Below are 24,622 nucleotides of genomic sequence, written 5' to 3' on the forward strand. Positions count from 1 at the left end.
TTATTGTATTGATGAATAAATGATGTAAATGTTGCATTATTCTTTAATCTAAAATCAAGGATTAAATTGTGGGAAAATATAATGCAAAATATAGATTGAGTTTTCATTACTGAGAGACTCAGAAATGGCACCTAATACAATGTACCAATGTCACCATTTGATATAGAGTTGATTGTAATAGAAGTTTATCATTCTTTTATTTTATTTTGTAGAAACACATCCTTAGTTCATACAGATTATTGGACACTTTTCTATATAGGGGATACTAAGATAAACTAAGCTTCCTACTATTGATGAAGTTACAGTTAGAGGTTAATTATTTTAAAAAGATATTTTTAAATAAGTTTTTTTTTCTTATGAAAGGGTCACACAAACTGGTAGTATAGTATTATACTATAATATTATAAGGAGAATAAGTGGTTTCGATTCTTTGATGTTTAAAGGAAGAAAATGTCTCTCTGCCCCCTCCCCCTTGGTAAATTGAATCCAGCAACCAGCAATATATTCTTTAGAGTAAATTTAAAATGAGTTCCCTGTCTAGCTTCAGAGCATATTAATTTTGTGGCCTTAGAACAGTTACTTAATCTTTCTGAGCCATAGTTTTCTTGTGTGAATAATGTGGATAAAAAGTTTATCTACCTTGAAAATTTTCATGAGGGTTAGAGATAACTTTAATTTTGCATACCTGCCATGAAGTAGGTTCTCAATTAAATGCTAACTATCAGTAGCATAAACATTATTCCACTGCATTTTAAAATATTATTTATTCCTTAGTTTTGTTAGCACATCCATAGGTAAAATATCTTTCTTTTTCATTTATTTCAGAATCTACAGCACTGGAAAAGTGCTGTTGTGAAAAATGTCAGTAATTTTAATCTTACTAATAATATACATGTTGTGTCCATGGCATTTTTTAAAGTTATACTCCAAATAATGAGTTGAGAGTTCACAAAAGTTAGTGAACAATATTACATCGATCAATAGTCAAAAATAAAACCTTGCATCACTAGCAAACTTGTTAACAAAAAAGAGATTCATGGTCTATTTCTGTTTTCCTCAAACATAAATACCACATGTGTTATGGCTTGTAGGTCTTGACTCCACTAGATATCCAGAATAAAACTTACTGGATATTTTGAAGAGTTTCCTCGACTTGGCTATGTGCTTGACTCAACTAAGGTGTTTTTCTTTTAAAATACATACCTCTAGTTCCAACTCCAGACTTTTTACATCAGTGTTTCTATGACTGGGCTCCAGAATCCTAGTTTTTAAAAAGTTCCACCACTTGATTCTTGCTGCAGACAGACTTTTAAAATGACCTCTGATCAGCTCCCTCTCCTTGGGTTTGTTTTGCGTAATCTCCTCTCCTAGGGTATGAATAGGAACTGTGACTTCTAACCATCAGAATGTATCAAAGGTGATGGGATATAGCCTTCATGATTATCTTACATAAGATTATAACTTCAGCTTTAGCTACCAGTCTTTCCCTCTTGCTGCTTTGATGAAGGCAGCTGCTATGTTATGGGATGGCCTATGGAGAGGTCCACAAGGCTTATGGCCAACAGCTAGTAATGTTAAGACCTTAGGTCTAACAACCCACAAGGACCTAAATCCTGCTAACAATCATGTGAGCTTGAAAGCAGACCTGTTCCCAATTGAGCCACCAGATGAGAACTCACCACTAGCCCACACCTTAATTGTAGCCTTACAGAGGATTCAGTTAATCCATGCCCAGACCTCTGACTCACCAAAACTGAGAGATAAAAAATGTGTATGTTGCTATAAGTAGCTAAGTTGGTGGTAATACTGTTATGCAGCAGTAGATAACCTGTACAACTCTGAAATGTAATCAGGGCTTGGGACCAATGCTATAGAGCATAGAGCAGAAATAAACTTGATATGTTTTCCCACAATTTTTAGTGATTGCTCATTAATTCTAATGGTGATGATGATGATTTATGATGATAATGGAATTTTGCAAGTATCCTTGAGGGTTTCCTTGGGGACTGGCAGTTGCATAACTCTGAGTGATTTGATTTCTGGACTCAATGGCCAAATCTACATGGAAAAGTCACAACCAAATTAGGATCTAAAAAATCAGTAGACCTGACTCACCCTCACCAATGATCATGGGATTATTCTTTTGGAATGTGGACTCTTCCAAAAGCTTATTGATAACATAAAATTAAATTTATTTTTTTGTGTGTCTAGGAACCCAGAAGTCCCATGAATTTGACTAGTAATGAGATGAATCATTAGATAGGAGGAAGTCTCCAAAGCTTTCCTATATTTGGTTTATTTCCTAGAAAAACAATCTTAATATCATCAAAGAATGTTCAGTCATGTGGATGCAAAAACTAAACTAAATTATTAATATTTAGTATCATGATGATATTAAGTAAACTAAGTAATATTGATCTAATTTCATCTGACTACTTGTCATCTAAATTGAAGTTAATATTAAACTTTACTGAACTGATTCAGAGTTTTTAAAGGTTTCACATTTTCATTATTATTACCATTTTGGATATGAAGAGTCTGTGATTCAAAGGGGTTAAAATAGTTTCTATTAGACTGACAAATCACTCAGAATCGAGATAAGGAGGCAGTTCCATCGATCTTTATCCAGTGCTCTTTTCCCACTAGATGGTCTCTGCCTTTAATTGTTTCACCACGGCCTTAGGTCAGGCCTTATTGCTTGGTAGGTAATGAATTATAAAATATAAGTTATGATAAATATGTGATATAAAATAAGTCACCAGAATTCTTGTACTTTAGAGACTAGAGGTAGTCACTAAGTTGTTATTAGAATATTATATAAAACGCTAAATGTTATATAAATGTGTATGAATGTGAAGAGTTGGTTATTTTGACCTCTGTGTTCAGATTATTTAATAATGACAATACATTTCCTTTAGCAGCTAGAAAGCAATACAAGTTTTGCCCTCAGTAGTCTTTGAACTCCCTGACTCAATGTAGCTGAAAAATGAGGTCTAAGAAAGTTTCCAAAGCCCTGAATGATGTTAAAGTCTGGCCCTTTTATGATCAAGTGATCTTTTCAGCTTTAATGGGAAAAATAAATCATTTTTAAAAGATAATCTTGTCACACGAAAGCCAGAAAGGTGCAATAACCATGATTCGACTTAACCAAAAAACCACCCTGCGGAATGGGATAAAAAGCAAATAACACAGTTTGTTCTATTGCTGCTGTGCTTGATGGTGAGAGTGAAGTAGACTTAAGGAAATATCACGTTTTAAAAATAATAAGAGGGCATTATAAACACACTTAATAGAAAAATGACTGGATTTGATATGAGGGCTATTTTATACGAACAGAACTAAAAGTTTTCCAGATCTTTTTCTGTTTCATCCAATTGCTTATTTCATGATGAAACTGCCAATTGTTTACATTCTTTCTCTTTCCTCCTTTATTCAATTTCTGATACTGCAAGTAATATGAAAAGCATAGGATAGCTACTAAAGTTAATGCTTTGCTTTGCTTTGTGGCATGAATCTATATAAAAGTAGTTCAGATATACTTGGTAACAAAAAATTGTTTCCCTAATAGTTTATTTTTGAGGGAGCTTATTCTTAGCATGTTCAAAATAAGTAAATTACTCTCTTTAAGCCAATATTTAATGTTGATTATTATGCCAATAAGATCTGGGTGAATAAAAATATGCAAAGTGCAAGACTGCAAATTAATGGAAAAAAAAAAAAACCTCTTCCATTTCAAACTACACGCACAATAGTATGCATGTGTGCATGCGCACATGCACACACACAAACACCCACACACTCACATACCCACACACCCAATTAAGATTCTTGGCCATGTAGATTTATGACATTTATATATTTCTTTCCTCCTGGTGTGAAAAAGTGAAGGAGGGTGTTTCCAGAATCTTCTCTTATTTTTTTCTACATATGGAATACATGTCTAAAACCTTGCTAAGAAGCAATTTCTTCTGGTTTAGATAAATGGTTAGTGGGAATATTTGTACTAAGAACCACCAGTCTGGAAAATTCCAAGTCAGTTATTCCTGTGATGGGTTATAGTTCATCCTCCCGTTGGCTCATGGGCTTGAGAAACTTAATAGTTGATTTTTTCCAAAAAGGATGCTGGTCTTTCTCATCTGTTTTTTAAAGGATGAAAGAGAATGTCTAAGTAATACTACAGAGAGTCTGAACTGAATTTTGAGTTGGGGCAATAAGCCTCAATGCGCCGCTCAAACCAGAATGTTGATGTCAGGAGGAGGAGGAATTCAGCCTGGTGGGATTTCTAACACTCATTGACAAATGTTCTCAAGACAGTTATACAGCATCCTCCACGTTGAGGTCTGTCCTTTGCAAAAGTACCCTTACGCAAGAAAACTATCAGGTCACAGATCATTTTGAAGAATCAACTCGGTGTCACAGGCTGATGACAGGTTGACATCTAAGGTCATGGGCTAGCTTTCTTTGGGGGATGCCCTCATAGAGAGCAAGAGTTGCATCAGCAAAATGTCACTGACAGCTGTCACCAAATACAACAGATAGGGCAGAGCACTGCTCGCTAATGCACCAAGAGCCCTGTAAATTGAGAATCTGTGATGCCTTTCCTGAAGGCTGCAATGGAATGTTGTGTTAAAGCACTTTCTTGGTCAAACATAGATATATAAAACCCTACAGAGGATGGCAGTGCCAAGCTTATTTGTAACTGCAATGTTTGGTGTTTTCCCAGGTATCTCTCTTTCTGGAACAGTTTTAGCCAAACTCCTAAGAAAGTACCTTTCACTTACCTATACCAGAAAGCAGGTATAAATGGAAAGTCACTAACAAGTGCATGTAACATGAAAAGACTAATCTCCACTTTTATAAATAGATAATCAACAATTATGCTGAATCATGGCAGTGGTTTTCAGCATAGGCTCAAATCAGAGAGAGCTGAGATATAGGTCCTTCACATGGCGTATGACCTTAGGGCATGTTTTAATATCTCTGAGTTTCAGTTTCCTAGTCTTTAAAATGGAAACAATAATAGTACCTGTTCTATAGGATGGTAGAAAGGATTAAATTATGTAAGTAAAGCACTTAGTTTAGTGCCTGCCTCATAATAAACTATAAAAATGTTAGCTATTTTTATAATAAATATTATTATTGTCACCACTATTACTAGTTATAATTAAGAAAAGCTTTTCAAAAGTGATCACTTTGAATTTAACTTGTATGCCATCTGATCTGGGAGTATAATAAGGGTATCCAATTCCTACTGATTTAGTGAGTCAAATAGAAAACCAAAACAAATTGAATCATTCAACTGGTGTATTTAGAATTGCTGATGATTATAGCATTCAAGAAAGTTAGTGAAATACATAAATTGCAACTGAACTGTTCTTGAAAATCCCCCAAATCAGTTTTCATTTGTCTAGCTTAATCATGGGTAGGGCTTGTTCATTTTAAACATGTATATTTAGAGTCTTCTCCTTGTGGAATGTGAACTTGGAAGAGATAAAAGGTGTTAAGACAAAAAGGGTATGCTCAAATCATTTATGTCCCACCTTTGAAAACAAAAGAGAATTCACTGCATTCACATATCGCTTTACACTTCTCATGGAATTATCACCACATTGCCATTTTATTAAATTGTGTGTGCATGCACGCACACGTACATATATACACCCAGAGGGAAGACCACGAAATACACACTCAGCCTCTTTGTATCCAGCACTGATTCCCTTGTAAGTCTGCTCTGCTGTCAGAGACCAGGTTATAGATGGAGGGGAAGGTCTGGTGTTCACACCAAGGTTATGGGTTCACTCCAGAAATTTCATTCAAAAGATGATCTGATTAACAAAATTTGAGAGAGGCTGGTATATGTATTTCTTTTATCATCTAATTAAAAAAAAAAAACTCCACAACACAACTTGGATAAAACCACTGCTATCAAAGGTCCTAATGTAGCATAATTTGTGTTGAGTGTGTTGCATTCTGACAGTGCTATAAACCAGGAAGACAGTTTACTGACAATTCTGCGTTACCAGATACCAACTCAGGCCTCTGTCCAGCTCTGTGTTGTCAACTCTCACGGATACATGAGCAATTTCACAGCCTCCAAGGATGCTGAAGTTTGGATTGTGAAAGAGGAGATGAATAGATTTTATATTTTCATTGTAGAGATATATATATATTTTTTGCCTTTTCAAACTGCTGAGCATAATTTTTTTTTTTAAAGCAGGAAATGCAACTAGTGTTTGTTTCTACCATGGCTTCTGTTTTGAGATTTTTCTTTGTAGAAGAAATGTGTTGCCCAGCTGTCTAGAATTCCAATCAGGATATGGTTTCAGTATGAAATATATTACAAGAGTGATTTTAGCTGGTTATAAACAGGAATGAAAATGAGGCCGGGACTATTTTATCTAATTTTTACCCACAGAAGGGGCTCTCTGAGTCAGTCTAATGGAGCCAATATGAGTAAATGAGGTAAAGTTTAGTTCTGTTTTTTGCCCAGGAAGGAGAGTAATTGTGAAAGGCAAAGGTTCACATTAGTGAGAGCAAGCAAAGCTGTGGAGATTTTCAGTTACAGAGATTCTCAGAAATAAGACTCATGTGGCCACTGATCAAAAGTACTGCAGTAAACACTTAAAAGGGTGGTTCAACCTGAGTTGAACTGCTGGAAAGTTTAATGCTTCTTAGTAATAATACTTCTATCTGCAAAACACACACTCACACATGTACACACACACATGTATGTATATACATACACATTATTCAACAAACAAGAACTATGAATTTCCTTCTATGGAGACCCAGAGCTACTACTGGTTAACGGAGGAAGATACAAGAATGATTCAGGTTCTTCCTTTTTAAGTGAATAGAGATTTATGGAAGAGGCAGATATTTCAACCAGTATCTTGTTATTTTATTCTAAGACTTTCAAATTTTAATGTTTCTGAAATGTAATCTCTGAATATATGTGATAATATTCTCTCCAAAAGATGGCATTATATCTCTGGGTCTTGTAATAAGTGGAATTTTCTAAGTTAGATATGTATGTATTACTGTAAATTCAATTATCCAATGAAATGGGAAGCTAGGAGGAAATTATTCATAACCTGAGGCTTGAAGACTATGGAGAAATCTACGAGTCAGGAAGTGGGGCGGGAAGGAAAAGATAGGAGGATATTGAAAGTAGAGAGAAGAGAGTATGCAAAAACATTAAGTAATATAATAGTATGTAAATATGGGAGTATAGTTAGAAATGTATTGTGAAGGAAATTCAGACAACTTCCTAGCTAGAAGTCAGGTGGGAAGCCAGAGTATGAAGTCTTTGTGTAAATTCTCTCAAAGCCAGAGACATAATTGACTGTTTTTAAGTGAAAAGAAAACTTCCATGTATTGAACACCTCTACCATGAGTCTGTTATGTTACTAAGGTAATTCTTACAACTGTTTCCAAGGTATCCCCAAAACTTTTCCTGTATTTGCTGATGAGAACCAGAACACAGAGAAGTTAAGTAAAATACCAAGGACACAAGTAGAGAGAGTGGCTTCTACCACATGTCTGATTTTAAACCTATTAACTATCCGTAACACCACGTTGTGATGTATCAGTCTCCTTGTTTTTAACATTTTCTACTTTTTCATTTTTTTTAAATTCATAGTTTTTTAAAGAGAACTTTATGTTTATATTAAAATTGAATGGAACAATATAGAGTTTCCATATTCCCCTTTTATTCTTCCACTCACCGAATGTCATTGCCCAGCCCAGTGTCCCTTATTATTCACATCTTGCATTAGTATGGTACATTTGTTGTAATTGATGAGCCGATATTGATATTTTATTATTAATTGAAGTCTATAGTTTACATTAAGTTTCATTCTTTATGTTGTGCATTATATAGATCTTGAGAAACATAATGTCATGTATCCACCATTACAATATCAAAACTCAATAGTTTCATGACTCTAAAAATCACATGAGCACCTATTCATGCCCCCTTCTCCTCGATTCCTCTGCTGCCACTGAACTTTAACTGTCTGCAATCTTTACCTTTTCCAGATTGTCATACAGTTGGAATAACATAGTATGTAGCATTTTCAGACCGGCTTCTTTCACATAGCAATACATATTTAATAATTGCCCAAGTCTTTTTGTAGTTTGATAGCTCATTTTTTTTAATCACTGAATAATATTCCATTATATGAAAGTACATACCATGGTTTATCTATTCACCTATTGAAGGATATCTTGATTACTTTTAAGTTTTACCAATTATAAATAAAAATGCTACAAAAATTTGTGTGCATGTTTTTGTATGGACATAAATTTTGAACTCATTTGGGTAAATATTGAGGAGCGTAATTTCTGTGTAGTATGGTAAGAATATCCATACTACATACAGCTATAAGAAAATATTTATTTTCATGAGAAACTGCCAAACTATCTTCTAAAGTGGCTGTACCATTTTGTATTTCCACCAGTGAATGTGAGTTTCTGTTGGTTCACATCCTTGTCAGCATTTGATGTTGTCAATATTTCAGACTTTAGACATTCTAATAGCTGTGCAGTGGTATCACATTATTGTTTTTAATTTGTAATTCTTTAATGATACATGCATTTCCTAATTTTTAACTCTCACTTATCAAGTATATATTTTTCTAATGTCTATAATTTTGACTCTAATTTTCCATGATTCATTCATTCATTCATTCATTCATTTATCAACATATATTAAGTGTCTATTGTATGCCAGTAACACTTTTAAAAGTTAGGCTATTTTTATTTCTTTTGATTTTTTTATTATTCTCATCTCCATTTTTAGTTTATCATATGCCACTCACTCTTTATTTTACATGAACTATTAGTTGGTTCCCCTCTCTATTTTTTTCATGTTCATATAAACTTAATTTTTTTTTACTTCTCTGGTGATAATTGTTTACTTTCTTCAGTTTTCTCTTTTCCCCTTCAAAGATTTTATCATTATATATTCACTATGCATACAGCATAAAATCTGAAATAGTGGTAGAGATAAAACTACTAAAAAAAAATCTGAGGTGAGGAAATCACTTACCTTGGTTGACAATAAATCGTAGTTTCTGTATTGTTGCCAGGTTGCCACTAACTCGATATATTCCATCAACATCTAGACCTGAAAATAAAAGTGCATATTTTATATTTGTTGATATGAAAACTGAGATGGAGAAAATTAATAATTAATAAATATGGGAAGAAAGACAGTAGTAAATCACCATCAAATATCTTTCTCACAGGAAAAAAACACATTTCTATGTCCTAAAATCAAGTGGTCTTCAATATTTTAATTCTAGGAGACTAATCATAAATTTTGGTAACAGTTAAGTGATCAACAAATCTGAGTCTAGTTGAGCCATAAAAGAGCAGTAGCATGGGATTTCACAGTAAATGAAAAAAAAAAAGAGAGGAATTAAACTGAGGGGGCATGTTACAGGCAAGAAGAACCTTCATATATACATGTATCATTGCCCTTTTTTTGGCAAGATCGAATAACCCAAGATGTTTGTGAAGTCTTGCTTTCTTCTCTTCCTTCCTTTTCTTCCTTCCTTTCTCCCTCCCTCTCTCCCTCCCTCCCTTCTTTCCTTTCTTCCTTCATTCCTTCTTGTCTCTCTTCTTGCCTCTCTTTCTCTCCCTTCTCCTGTCACTCTCTGTCTCTTCTCTGCCTTCCATTATTACTTCTTGTTCTGGTCTGGTCGGGTCTATTCTATTCTATTCTATTCTATTCTATTCTATTCTATTCTATTCTATTCTATTCTATTCTATTCTATTCTATTCCACTTCTTTCCATTCTTTTTCCAGTATCATCACAGCATAACATCTTATTGGTATAATTATTTCAATTCTATTCTGGATATGTAACTAGTTTGATAATCTCTAGTGTATTAGAGGTAATTGGGTGCTCCATTATGGAAGGAAAAAATATAAAGAAATTCTTGACAAAATGGTGAAATTAGTTTCAGATTATTTTAAAACTGGTCATCTATAATTTTAAATAATTTACACTAGCATTGGTTTTGGATAACCAACCATTTGTGTTCCACACATCTATTTGTAGCATTTAGTTATTTCTGTGACCAAGTTATTAAAAAGACAAAGAACCAGGAAAAGAAAAAGAAAAACACTTATTAAAACATTATCGTTGTCTCTAAAAAACGTTGATAACACAATTTTAATGTCAGGAGTGTATGTGTCTATGCCCTCAGAGAGGCCTGGGTAGGATTACCAACCAATGTAGAGATCACTATCTTAGCAGTTTCCAAGGTGGTATAGCAGCATGGTTAAACATTAAATTCATGAACATTAAATAAATTGAATAGAAATTAATTTTATAGTGTAACATAATAAAAGCTTTGAAAAGCTCTTTACCAACATGAAACGGGCTTCTTTATTGCTATATCATCTCTGTTTTCACATACTTTAATAGGAACATTTCTGTCATTGTGAAAAAACATATCATCAGTAGGTTAGGGTAGAATAACATAACCTATAACACTGGTATAAATGGCATAATTCGAAACAATCTTTAATTGGTTAAGTCTTTATTTTTTTAGGGCAGTTTTAGATTTATTGCCAAATTGTTGGGAAGGTACAGCGATTTCCCACATACCTCCTGCCCCCACATATGCATAACTTCTACCATTATCAACATCCTCCACCAGAGTAGTACATTTATTACAACTGCTGAAACTACACTGATACATCATAATCACTCAGAGTCCAATATTTACATTATGACTCAGTCTGGATGTACATTCTATGGCTTTGAACAAATACATAAGGATATAGCCATCATTATGGTATCATCCTGAGTATTTTTGCCCTAAAAGTTCCTGTGCCCCACATATTCATTCTCACTATGGTTTTACTCTTCCATGTAATAAACTACAGAGTAACCTGAGATAACATCAATAAAATGAAGTAGCTATTAGCAAATGTATTAATTGGTGAGTTTTATAGTTCAAAAATAATCTAATAATAAATTACCAGCTCTCTGTTCTTCCCTGACAACTTAAATATATGAGGAATTGAAATGAGGTTGGAAATCTATTAGTGTGTAGTGAAAGTGTCTAAGACACATGCTAATAAAAATCAAATACATTCTTTCTTCTTGATGTACTAAATAGCTCTATTAATCAAAAGATGCTCCAATTTTCTTGCTTTTAAGTACAATGTACATTTGACAACTTAAATGTGTCAATCATCCTAATCAAATTTGTTCTAATATTTGACTCCTAGTTTTGGAATTTGACCATATTGGTCTTTAATTTATGCTAGCATACCCAGAACTTTATAACCTATTAACCATTTCTTTCTTGCTTTGGCATTAGATAATATTTGGTACTTAGTTTTAAATATAAAAACAACATGACAGATTTAAATAATATTAAAACTTATGCATTCAAGTAAGTATATCCTTTTCAAAGTTTTCTCTCTTAGTAGTGTGCTTAAATTTTCTGAATACATAGCCATTAAGGAATGTATTTTGGAATTCTCTAAAATCACTTCAGTAGCTACATATTGTCTACAGAAAAATGCTCACAATGGCAAGTTTGGGGCCTTTGGTGACAGTTTTGGATTTGGAAGTAGTCAAAGGCCAGTTAGAATCATGAATGGTGAATAATCTCTCTTTGCCAATACAAAGTTTATCCAAACAAAAACAGTCCTGATTTTTTCCATGAATTATCTCTTGCTCTGAAGGAATTTGAGAAACAAAATATTATAGAAAATAAAAACATCGATGAAATATGTAGGTCTGTGTCCCTCAAATGAAAAATATTAATGTTTTTTAAAGAATCAGTCAGAGTAACCTTATTTAAAATAAAGATTGAAGATGATATGTCAATTAACACCTATAATAATAATAATGAGAAAAATTATTATATAAATATTTTTACATTAATTTTTATCTTCTTAATTAGTTGGACCGTTATTAGAGGTCAGTAGTAAATGAAATTATTTCAATTCCAACATATCTTAATTGTAAAAAACACCTTGCTTAAACCTCACTTTAATATGCATATCTCTATATATGAAGTATGAAACTGGGTACTTTTCTATTTTGAAGTTAGACTCTTCCTTTTCTTATATTTTTTATATGTTATCGAAATGCAAATATTGTCTAGAGTTAAATTCCTCCATATCCAATAACTTTCTTTTTCTCTTACAGAAATTTAAAGTTACAACATAAGAAGTGCCTCCTTGGCCTTTCATAAATTTCAGTAGTTTTTTTTTTTTTTTTAAGTTCAGTAATCAAAAACATTTGAAAGAGCAGTATGGGTTAGATATATTAAGTATGAGCAATTGAGAAGCAGTATACTGTTTAAACAAAGCAGCCTCATCCTAAATTAATAACCCAATTTTCTTTTGGGATGAAAGGAGGGAGGGTTGGAGATGGCGACAGGGAGGGTAACTCAGACCAGCGCCACCACTGTGGTTGTAGAACTAAGTCACAGCAGAGAAACTGCTTTGCGGCTTAAGATAAAAACCAGAAAAGTAAGCGGGAGTAAAGCAAAACACATTGGATGCAATTTGACTCTAACGTGACACAACTTCCAAACTCTTTAGCTTCAGAGATATCAATACCATTTATCTTGTGAAGGATAACAATCTCTGACATTAGTGGCTTTTGCTTTGAATGGCTCCTGCTCCCCTGCTATCATACTTTTTAAATTACATAAATAGAGTGAAAATGACAAAGTACATATTAAAAAGGAGGGTATTACATTTTGCAAAATAATCTGGAACATATCAGTGAATTTTAGCAGTTATAAATTATATAGGAACAGTCTTGAAGTTGATTAGCTTTCCCTTGAATGGTTCACAGAATGGCAAACCCAAAGTCCTGGAGATATTACCCAACTTACAATGATTCACGTGCCATCCTCCTTTTGCTCCAAGAACTTTAAAAGTTGTGCCAAACCAAACCAATGTAAATTGGTAGATTTGGACATCCTTTCATGACCACATTATCCTTGTTGGATTGGAAACTACTTATTTTGGAAATATAATTAGACCTCTTATGATTTTTAAATGAGCAATGTCTTCAAGGTATCCATATTGTACTCTGGTGATGTTGGGAGAAAAAGCACTTTAAGAGGTAATTCTTTCAAGAAAATACTGTGGCCATGAACGCTGACAGGAATTTTGCCGGTTATGCTAAAAATACTTTGGGAACAGGATGAAACTGAGTCATCAGCTGACCTTCTGAAGTTTCCAAATAGTGTTTACAATTGACAGGCATCACCAGGTATTGCTGTAGGAGGTTTTCAAAATTACTCCTACCCCTCATGTGCCCCTTTTCTTCTGAAGAAGCTTAGACTATGATAGACACACAATTAGAAGTTGTTAGACTAAACGGTGGTCTAAACCCAGTGGAAAGAATGCAGCTGTCATGAATAATTCCCACCATAAATCTCAGACACTTTCCAAAAAGAAATCTAAGAGACAAGCACTGTTTCCAGAGTTGAATGGTTTATCTGCCAAAATATGGACATTTTTTAACAATGCAGATGAGCCTGTTAAAAATGTTGCAAACTGTGGATTAGGTAGCATTCTTGGTAGCTCGAATGCTGGATAAATCATGGAGATGTCGAATTTGAGCCTGCTTGAGAGATGTGCCCCTAATTTGCTGCTTGTTTTTCTGGAACATAACAATAAAAAAAAATGCATCTGAGCCTCTGGAGTCTGAAATGTGGGCTGGGAATAGTCCCTCTCTTGAGATTTATGGCACTTCCTAATTCCTAGGAGGCCAGAGCTACCACAAGAACAGTCATTCTCCCAATACTCTGGGTCTTGTGCTTCTCCCTCTGGCAAGAGCCTTGAGCACAGGAACACCCAGACTGCCCCCAAACACTGTTTCACATTTCCTTCTCAGTTTTTCTGAAGATCCTGGTTGGGTTCAGAGCTGAATATGAGAAGATGTTCTATGCCATTCTGAATGGCATAAATTTTCTCCTCTAAATTAAAGCATTTCCTCCAATCTTCTATTGCTAATTTACCTGTTCATACACTTTAAATTCAATGACTGAGAATGCAGGCTATAATTCGAAACTCTAAGTTTCATTTCTCCTCTGTCTCGATGGCTGGTATTTATGCTGTATCTATTGCCAACTTTCTTTATTACTAATGTCTTGTGAGATGCCCATCCTTGAAGAATGGTTACCTTAGAAAATGGCTAACATAATTCCAATTATCAAGCAAGTATGATTTTATTCTATTAAAAATTTATAACTTAATAATAACCATTTTAAATAGAGTTTTTAAAATCATAGAGGCAATGTAATTCACTGGTAAAAATGAAAATTAAACCATACAGAAGTGTATACAATGAAACTAAGTTTCTACTCTGTCCTGTTGTTCAAAAACAATCACTATTAAAAGTTCTGTTTTAGTTCTTATTTTTACTCATTTTATGTTAAGGTGTCATATTTCTGTTTATTAATTTATTAACTTTGAATGTTTTTTTTCAAATTTTCTTATCAGAAAAGTTAGTTTAGTGATAATTCCTACCACTTATTTATATACCCTTTATTTGTTATTATTAGTTACATTTGTCTATTTTTATTTCTTAATATATCAAATTACCTTTTGCTCTTAAAAAATAAGGAAATTGTACATTTATTCTTCCTTCCCCTTTTCTTTTTCATCACTTCTAATTTTTATTTCTTGTTATTATTGCTTATATTCTCAAAGTTTAGAACATTTTACTTTATTCTTTATATTTTGTGACTTATCTATGGGCTAATATTAGTCACTATTTTTTTTAAGTAGTGTAATTGGAATCAACTTTACAATTTTTTTTTTTTTTCACAAAAGAGATCTCTCAAAAGTTAAGGTCTAGTATGACTTTTTTCATCTTCCTTTTTTCTAGGTTCTTTTGTTTTTTCGAAATTAAACACTGCCCAGCAGAACTTTCTGTGATGATGGAAATGCTCTATATATTAACTGTTGAAACCAGTAGTCACTGGCCACATATGGCTGGCTGCTGAGCACTTGAAATGTGGTTAATGTAACTGAGCAACTAAATTTTTATTTTATTTAATTTTAAATAACAACCATGTGTGGCTTATGACTACCATATTGGACAGTGAAGCTCTAGGTCAGAGTCAACTACTGATATAAGTATTTTACTTATTCTTTCTTGGATTTATTTTTAAGTGTCCTTTTATCGTAAAAGTATGTAATTGGTAAGTTTTCCTTCTTCAATCTCAATAACTGTTTTCTTTTGCTTCATAATTAATTGTTGTTTTGAATAAATACTTGTGTTTCATGATCTTTTACATTTGAAAAATAATGCTTCATTATCTTCTAGCATTGCTGCTGTTAAGTCTGATATCAAATTAATTCTTGATGCTTTGTAGGTAAATTGCTTTTACTTTCTAGATTAAAAAAAATATTTTCTCTTTAAGTTTGTGGAAGTAAAATTTCACTCAGATATACCTAAATCTAGGCTCTTTCAACTAGAAAACATTTTCTCATATTATTTGCTTAATATGTCCCTCCCTCTGCTGTCTCTTTTTTCTTCATCTAGAATTTCTTTAAGATGGATATTGTTCAAATATCATATTATTCTTATAATTAAAAGACCAAACTTATTAGAATAAATGGTAGTCATTGATATTTCTGGATTCAAACACATCTCGCATTAGCCTCCCTGCCCCGCCCCCCGCCACAAATCGGCTTCAATTTTAAATGGACAGGCTGAATGAAGGGTTCCTGTAGAGTGAGTGGGTGGTAAGTAGATAGTAGTCTAGAGGTTCTTCAGTTACCAAAGTAAAGAGAACTTAATTTTGGATATGGAATACTTTAACTACTTTGCTCCTAGGCAAAGCTCTCGTACCCAGTAATGGTTGTAGAGGATCTGAGATACCTTGTTCTCTACCATCTCCCTTCTCAGGTACCAACATCCTCTCATCTGTCCTTGTAGAACTTGACTCAGGTTCAAGCAGTTGCTACAGGTCCTTCTTCTGTGCAGAATAAATGGAGAAGGACCCAGCTCTCCTGTATGTCAGATTCCAGCTCCAGTATTTAGTAAGTTACATTCTTTACCGTCCTCTTATCAATTTTTGCTCTTTTTATTTGTCAACTTCAAGTTATGATATTCTCTCTAGGACATCCCTGGAAAGTACTGTGCCTAAATATGGTGTTTCTTCTGCTCTAATTTCACTTGTTTTATCCCATCTGCTTTCTGTCTTCCTGGAATTTCTATTTCTGATCTGCTGATGGCACCTTTTCTGTTTTCAGCACCATTATGTATATTTTTCCAACATATCTTTTCTATTATTTCATTGGGATTTTTTTTTTTTTGAGGAAAGAGAATCAGGCATGTTTTCTCAGTCTGCCTACTTAAAGGGTGGTTTTCATTGTTTTTCATAAAGATAGGCTTTTTAATATTGAAAAGTTTCATTACATTATGAAGATAATGCCATATAATAATTTCCTTTATTTGCACCTGGAATATAAATTACTTAGATTTAAATTGTAAAGATTTGAAATTCTAATGTTGGGAGAATATGTTAACACAGAGTTTCACTTCATGCTTTTTCCAATGTTTCCTTTATTACTGAGATTGTTATATTTTTCTCTTTTATTTGTTTAACTAGCCCTTCTTTACAGTTTTGATCTCGATTTGGTAGTTTGTCCTACCATCCTTGGATCTCTGCTATAAATTCTTGTTGCATAGAGACAATTGTGGCAACAAGTTTTTCTGTTTCTTTTAAAAACAATATCAAGATATTTATCTTCAATTTCTCTTCATTAGTTTTATTTGTTTCATTTGGGTAACAGTCTATTTTTGATTAGTCAATTGTGGATTACATGGTTTAATTTTTCATCTACCAAATATTTTATAGTACATTCATATAGAAGAGAAAAATGTTATCTTTATAAGATGTGAAAGTGACACATATTTGCTGCTAAAATTTTTTCTAAAAAATTAAGACTGAAAAGAGGTTACTAAGAGAAGGGTGCTTTTTAAATTTTATTTCTGAGAAAATGGCTTAGTATGCTAATAAATGAACCATTTTATATTGCTTATATAGCCAGTGTTCCAGGTCAGGGCAAATTCCAGACTTAAATTATCCTAAAATGAAAAGAGCACCAAATAAATAAAATGATATATGGGACTAAAGACAAAATGATGTCGAATACAAAGAATCTTGGATCAGAAAGATTCCTTGAAGTTTCTCTTCAAGGGCTTTTTATTAAACATTTGAATGGTTAAGGGAATTATCACCCTCATTCTCAATTACTTTAATCTGTTATAAAGAAAATAAAATAGTTAAGATTCCTAGTCAAAAATACTATCTATCTGTGTCTATCTATCTATCTATCTATCTATCTATCTATCTATCATCATCATCAATCATTTACCATCTCATATTTGCTGTTTGGCTCAGTCTCTACCTCTTTACAAGCTTTGTCTTATTGAGCACCTGGGAAGACAAACTTAAAACTGGGGGAGGGAAAGGACAAAATATCTTGAACTGTTAAGTGCACTACTGGTTATATTTCTTAGTGATTACTGTAGCATTTAGACCTTAAAAAGATCTACAGCAGTAATAATTAGGGACTGTGTATGGGGAGAAAGGGCTGGCTATCTTGCTTCTAACTATTATTAAATATTCTTGTATCGATTTTACATTGTTAGAATTTTTTTAAAACACTTATTGCATTAGTTTCCTATTTCTACAATTCTTTTTAAGAAGGGTATTGGACACTTCAATAAGTAGAAGCAAATCACACTGAATTCTTTAAATGTTACTAGGAAGACAAAAGCCATCTATCTTCAAGGTACACTATCATTCCTCATTGTTGAATCCTCTCCCAACCCCTTATATTTTTATTTAGTTCTTGCCATAATATTTCACTGTCTCATAATTGGAGATACTTATCTACAACACTAGAATCCAGAAATGTAAATAGTAGAATAAATGAAAAGTCCTATGAAAACCGATGCTAGTACCACGGGCTAGATCTTAGTTTCCATTTGCTATGATTCTTTTATGTATCAGGCTTATTTTTGCATATAACTTCTATATATTTAATTCAACTTATGTTCCATTCAGACTTACTACTGGGCCAACTGCCTTTAAAATTATGCCTTTTAGTCTACGGCCATGCCACCCAGAACAAGCCCAGTCCCATCTAATCTCGGAAGCTAAGCAGGGTCAGGCCTCATTAGTACTTCAATGGGAGACCACCTAGGAAGACCAGGTGCTGTAAGCATAAAAAATAAAAAATAAAGGATTGTAAGCTGACAAGGTCCTTGCAATCTTTGAGGTCAACCAAGGGTTGCCTTGCCTAAAAAAAAAAAAAAAATATGCCTTTTAATTTATGGATTACTAATAATAGGAGACTAAGGGATAAAATGAGAGGAAAACAAGTTACAATGTGACTAGTGTGATATAGATGGAAGCCATTTGTATATTCTGCTTAATACCTGGGTAAAATGAGAGTCTAAGGATATTATCACATGTGTGGTTCCTTATTTCTTATACATTGATTTTTACATATCTGTCTAAACTCAGATAAGACTTTGAGGCCTAACAGTATGAAGCCTGCAGAATGATAGCAAATATAATTCATAGAATTATACCAGTCTTAGGATCATTAGGAAATATCTCAAAGTAAAAAGCATCTCAGAAAGACCTTGAGTTTGCCTGTGAAATTTCACTTGGAAACCTAATACCCTTGATTTCATAAGACTAAAGATAAGCACCTGAAATAATTTTTAGAAAGTGGGAACCAAAGAAATAAGAAACAGTCTTTGATAAATTCTCTAATATGTTTCTTCTTTTTTCAAAATCTTAGTCTTGAAGACAAATATTGGTCAATGATTCTAATTATCATCAAGTGAGAGTTCTTGCCTTCAAGGAAAACTTCAAGTGCATGGAAAACATTGCAGTTAGAAGTGTATTTGGTTTGTCTCATATCATTTTCTGAGAATCTCTTATACGTGAATTTTATTGTTATGTTATCCTACGATCATGCTGGTGTGAATAAATCATTTTCTTGGTATTGTGACTTGCTCAGAGTGTTTTTTAAAAACTAAGTAAAAGTATTGAGAATCAACAGTTGAATTTGGTCAGCTACTATCATCTGGTAATTTGGAAGCAAGCAGGCTAACATAACCTGAAGATTCTCTTCTGAAGGAAAGGCTGCAGCCTAGGGAACAGTAATCTGTAAAGTATGCCCACATACACACATTTCTTTTTAAAATTTTAGCAACAACTCTTTCATAAGTTAAAGACATGGAATAAAAGGGTTACCAACACAAACAAAAAGAAAATACTGAAGAATGGCTCCTTTTATGATGAAGTCATAATAGTTTCACAAAGTCAAGCCTTCGATCTCATCCTACATGAAGTAGATATTGATTTAAAATTCATACATTTGCTCTTATTCTTTTCAATCCTTCCACCTCTATTTTAAAAAATATCTAAACAAAGTGACCTCATTGTTTTCCATTGGACTTTTTTTAAAACATTGGCTGGGATGATTGAGATTCAGGAATGTGGGAAAATGGATTCCCAAACCACGTACCTCCCCTTTCATTCTGAACTGTAATTTTTGGCTTGGCTTGAATCATAGTCATTGCATTTCAGCCCGAATCTCTCTGTAAAGTGATCTTTCTTAAACATTTCTCTCACTCATCAAGGGATCAGAAACAAAGCTATTCTAGCCTTTCAGCAAAACACTTACAAGCAGCTTTTACAGAGAAGTTGCAAGAGCTAAATATCCTCTAAAACTGTTTGAAAAGTGAACATTTTCAGTACCTTGTTGTCCTTTTTGTGAATCTTGTCATCTGTATGCCATGAGCTCTAGCAGCTATTTTAATCTGTTTTTGTTTGCAATCCATTTGGTGTCCACCCAAGGAAATGCAGGTGATTCTAATTAACTTACTGCTGAAGATGTAGGAAAAAATATCTCAATTGTATTGTAGAAAATTATACACTTAAAACCTTTCTTCCATTATTTATGACATATTATTAATGAAATGATTGTATGAATATATTTACCACCTAACTCATTGCTGTTCACTTTTTTAAATGAGTGAGGTTTATGGCACAGGAAAAAGCCACACACATACACAAATACACAGACACAATACAGACCCCAAGAATGCTTGCCAACTTTTATTTAACAAGAGTAGCAACTTAAAAATAACATTATTTTTACTTTGTACAACATAGTTTAATATCTGAAATAACCCTGTTTCAATAAAAACCTATTGAAATACTCTCCGGCCTAACTCTGCCCTGAAGGTAAAAGTGATTAATTGAAAGATTTTGGCAGATCTCTGCTCACCACCAGGGCAGTTTAATTTAGAACACATTCAACCATTTCTCAGTGTCTCTGTGTTGGTAGAGCATAACTTTTGATCTTCTTTGGGGAAGTGCCTCTAATTCAGGTCCTTGGGCTAGCCACTTCCTGGAGGGTTTTGAAGGCTTGCTCTGCTGAGCATTCAGGTGAGAGCGAGACTTTTCTGGCTGCCGCTTCTAAAGTGAGTAGGTAAGCAGAATTCCAGACACAAAAGTAAAGAGGCAAAATAGCCTACAAACCTATTTGAACATATTAAGCATCAGCAAAGTCCTATATAGATCTTTTCAGCTTTTTGATGCTCTCCCAAACTAACGACATATTCTGGTGTCATTGGACTCTTTCCTAGTCAAAGAAGATGCTCCTGACCATGACAGTGAATGAGACTGAAAAGACAGCTTCCTTTAACTAGGAAACACAAAGAAGATTATTGTTTTCTTTTAGAGAATACAGGAGAGAATATCACGTGGATATTGTTAATACTTCTGCTAAACAGAAAGATGAGACTAGTGCATAATCCTCCCTCTTTGACAGATGAACCTAGGCTAAATTGTGGTTAAAGGGAAAGACAGAACAATTCCAATAAATTCTGGATGGAAAGACCTTGAGTTGGTGAACTCCAACTCTCTATGCAATTGAACCCATATTGATTAAGTACTTACTATGTAGCAAAAGCATGCTAGGCTTTGGGGATACATTAAAGAAAAGAGTACAGTCTTGATATTATGGAGCCATAGCACCAGCATTGTTTTGAGGCACTGAAAGTGACTCCTGCATACAAATTCATTGTGTTAGTGGCAATGACACTTGCATTTTAAAAAATATTTTCACATATACAACACATCTGAGCAAGACACTCCGATTGATAACTTCAGAAGGAAACAACCATTATGATATATATTAAATTTTACATTATATCCCGAAATAAATAATACATGTTATTGGTATATACACATATAGATAATACAATGATATTGTATTATATGTTGTATGGTATTATAATATGATATTATAATATTATAATAGATATAATTATATATAACATGTCTACAATATACTGCTGCATTAACAGTGATTATCTATGTATAGTGGGATTATAAAAATAATTCTGGTTTTATTTATTATTTTATTAATTTCTCAACTATTTTACAATATGTGTATGTACTCATGAACATAAATAATGAGATTTATTTTATTATCAAAAATTATGCCATAGATTACATTTTTAAAAAATTTTTGACATTTTATGTTTTCATAGGTCCATTTGAAAAAATTTGAGTGATTATCACCTATCTACTGTGTCCTTGGATGTTCTATTTTATAGCTCTAATTTAGTTGAAAGATGTTTTAAGACCCATGATATCAGATTCCAAATCTTTATGAGACACAGTAGAAATCTCAAAATTTAAGTATTATACAAATGATCCCATTATTAGAAAAAGTATACCCAGGTTTTGCAATACAAATAAAAGGTTCCGGAATAGAGCTAAAAAGACATGATCATTTTTCCTAATTAGAAGCTCAAACTATTCCCGGAAAATTTATACAATTGTCATTCATGATTTTCAGATTCATACAAAAAGAAATGTATGGATAAAAGCCAAGAGCTAGCATTGAGGTTGACTTTCTTAATTTCTATTATCAGGTTATAACTAGAAAGATTAGGCAAAGGTTTTGTTTAAATGGTGTAGGAGAGACCTATTTTCTCAGCTTCATTTTTGACTACTTGAGGACTGTTAACCATCTAGAAAAAAATTGCTTACTCTCTAATTACTCAAACATTATTTGAGTAAAAAAGGCATTCCAATACCAATTGTTCCCTTACTTAAACTCATCTAGCACTGGTGTAATACAAACCAGATTTCTTGCTCTTGGATAATTTTCACATAGATCTACATCAAAAGTGTTATTGAAATATTTGTGTGGCCATACATACACATAATTAGCATCTATCGTTAGATATTTAGCATCTATTACTACTTCCTGATCTGTTGTTATGGAAAGGAGGTGTATTAAACTAAGGTGTGTTACATATGTTGATGTCCATTAATACAATATTTACTGAGTATTTACCTCACATATTTGATTTTCTAAGTGGTAAGAAATTAAGTTAAAAATCTGTTTAATGTTTTTCATTACATTACATTTAAATAAAAAGTTATCTCTATTTTCCCACTTCCCCAAGGGCTGTCAGATTTTGAATTTTGAGAAAAATATTTAAAAATCCATGATCACTACAGTTGACCTTTGAAGTGCTAGGGAAGATAGAAATGAAAGACTATCAATTTGAAGACATGGACTTTATGGCATCAGTCTCCAAGGGTAGTCTTAACATTAACTTAAAGGCTACATTTGTAGTATTTTTTTACAAGTTTTGGTAAGATAATTCTGTCTTAAAATATGCCTTTTATACAGTTTTGCTTATGTCTACAATTCTGCAATTAGAATATTATTGTCTTTAAATGCCATGGGGGTCTTTCACATCAAACCTTACTAATTGTATACACTTTCATGTGAATTAATCTATTAGATCCTATTCTGAAAGCAGTTTAGCTAAAAAGAAGGCAAATACAGCAAGACTTCATTTGTGTAGGATGTGAGAGAAGAAGAGATGAAGGATGAGAGGTCAAGTATAATACCTAATGGGATAGGGAAAAAAAAAAGAGGGAGCGGGTGTATTATATCAGTTTCAAGCTAATTCAAAAGGGTAGTTGCTATTCTCCAAATGTTCACCCTACCTGGATTTCCTGCCATTTTCACTTATACCAGGATACAGGGAAATGAAATGTTTTTATTGTATTTAAAGATTTAGTGAAGAGGTACATTTTTGAATTTGACTAAACACACAGTTTATTCTTAAACATGATTTATTCTTATCATCATAATAATTTCCATCATATGGAAAGTGTAATAAATAATCTATCTTTCTTCAGGGACAGCTTATACAAGGATTTTTCTTTTAGGCAAGTGTAATGCTCTAAACTGAGGTTCAAGAGCCTAACTTACAAAAATCTATATAGAGCTTCGCTCTACAGAATAAAATGCTGAAGAGATACACCATTCTTCCTTAGAATATTGAGATCTCTGAAAACTAGGCCTGTCCTCTTTCTGGTTATGGTCTACAGAAAATACAGTCTGGGGGAAGGACTTCTCCCACTGCATCATTTTTCTACTTCTGCACTGCATGTAGAGTTGCCTGTGTATAGACCACTGGCTCCATCGGACACTTCTCATCTTCAATATCCCCGGTGGCTGTAAATCTCCCCAGTAACTCAGCATAAAGCTTATCAGCCTATGGTCCTGGCACATGGACCCGACTGATGGTTGACTCACGAGGTCTTAGATTCCCAACCTAATTTCAAGTTTTAAAATATATCTTAACCAAGACTATTAACTTATCAAAGACCATCCCTAGACACAAATACATTTCTATGAGTTCATAGGTTGGAATATCAAAAGAAAATAATGACCTTATTTGGTCCAGGTTTAGAGCAAAGTGTGCTACAAGCGAAATTCCTAGAGAGGAGGAAGGTACTAAGCTTGAGAACACATCATGCTTTTAGAGGTGTCGGTATGACTCCCTTTTCCTTTCTTTGCTTTATCAAACAAAACAAAATAAAATAAAACAAAACAAAATCCTTTCTTCCATAGTGCTTGAAAATGCTCTAACAGGAGACAAAGCCATTTAATGCTAAATTATTGATATGTTTTAAAACAACTATACTCAAGGTAGTACTCAGAAGAATTATAAGGATATCTGAACTTCAAGCTAAGGTATAAATAATATTCTTTAGGCAGGTTTTCCAGAAGAGTATTGGAAGTCAGACATAGTGCTCAAGGGGACAGTGTGTATTAATTAACACAACCACCTAATAAAGAAAAAAAAGGAAGGGGGCAAATGGGTATGCAAAATATGTCATTATCTGTCTGGAGTTGTACTTGTTCAGACCTCATGTTTTTCCTCTGTGAGAAATTTCACTAAAAGGTTTGTAATTGTCTTCTCATGGTTTCAGGGTTTCCAGCTACTTCCATTTATAACCTTGTTACCTACCAACATTAGTTATAAATTCCTGTGATAAATATGGAACTAAAAATTTGCTATTTGATAAATAAAAAACTTGCCATCCTGTCAAATAGAACAATGACAATAAGTAATTTAGGACTGTGAGTAGGAGGGTTTTGTTTTCATTCTTACATGCTATGCATGTTAGAAATAGTAGAAAAGAGACTTCAAACACCTTTAAAAGGAAGGTGGTTTTTCATAAAATAGTATTTCTGTGCAATCTCC

The 24,622-nt window shown here is 33.3% G+C and overlaps 1 protein-coding gene and 1 pseudogene across 1 annotated transcript in view; one reads left to right on the forward strand and one right to left on the reverse strand.

Annotated features, from left to right (window-relative positions):
* The window catches only part of ARHGAP15 (Rho GTPase activating protein 15), a 584,899-nt gene that overhangs the window by 176,322 nt on the left and 383,955 nt on the right, over positions 1-24,622 (reverse strand). The window contains exon 11 of the mRNA XM_016136367.2: positions 9,053-9,130. Within this exon, the coding sequence (XP_015991853.1) occupies positions 9,053-9,130 (78 nt within the window). The remainder of the gene's footprint in view (positions 1-9,052; positions 9,131-24,622) is intronic.
* LOC118614318 lies at positions 18,122-18,240 on the forward strand (annotated as a pseudogene).

The sequence above is a fragment of the Rousettus aegyptiacus genome, unplaced genomic scaffold (genome assembly GCF_014176215.1).
Source record: "Rousettus aegyptiacus isolate mRouAeg1 unplaced genomic scaffold, mRouAeg1.p scaffold_m13_p_2, whole genome shotgun sequence".
NCBI classification, from domain to species: Eukaryota; Metazoa; Chordata; class Mammalia; order Chiroptera; family Pteropodidae; genus Rousettus; species Rousettus aegyptiacus.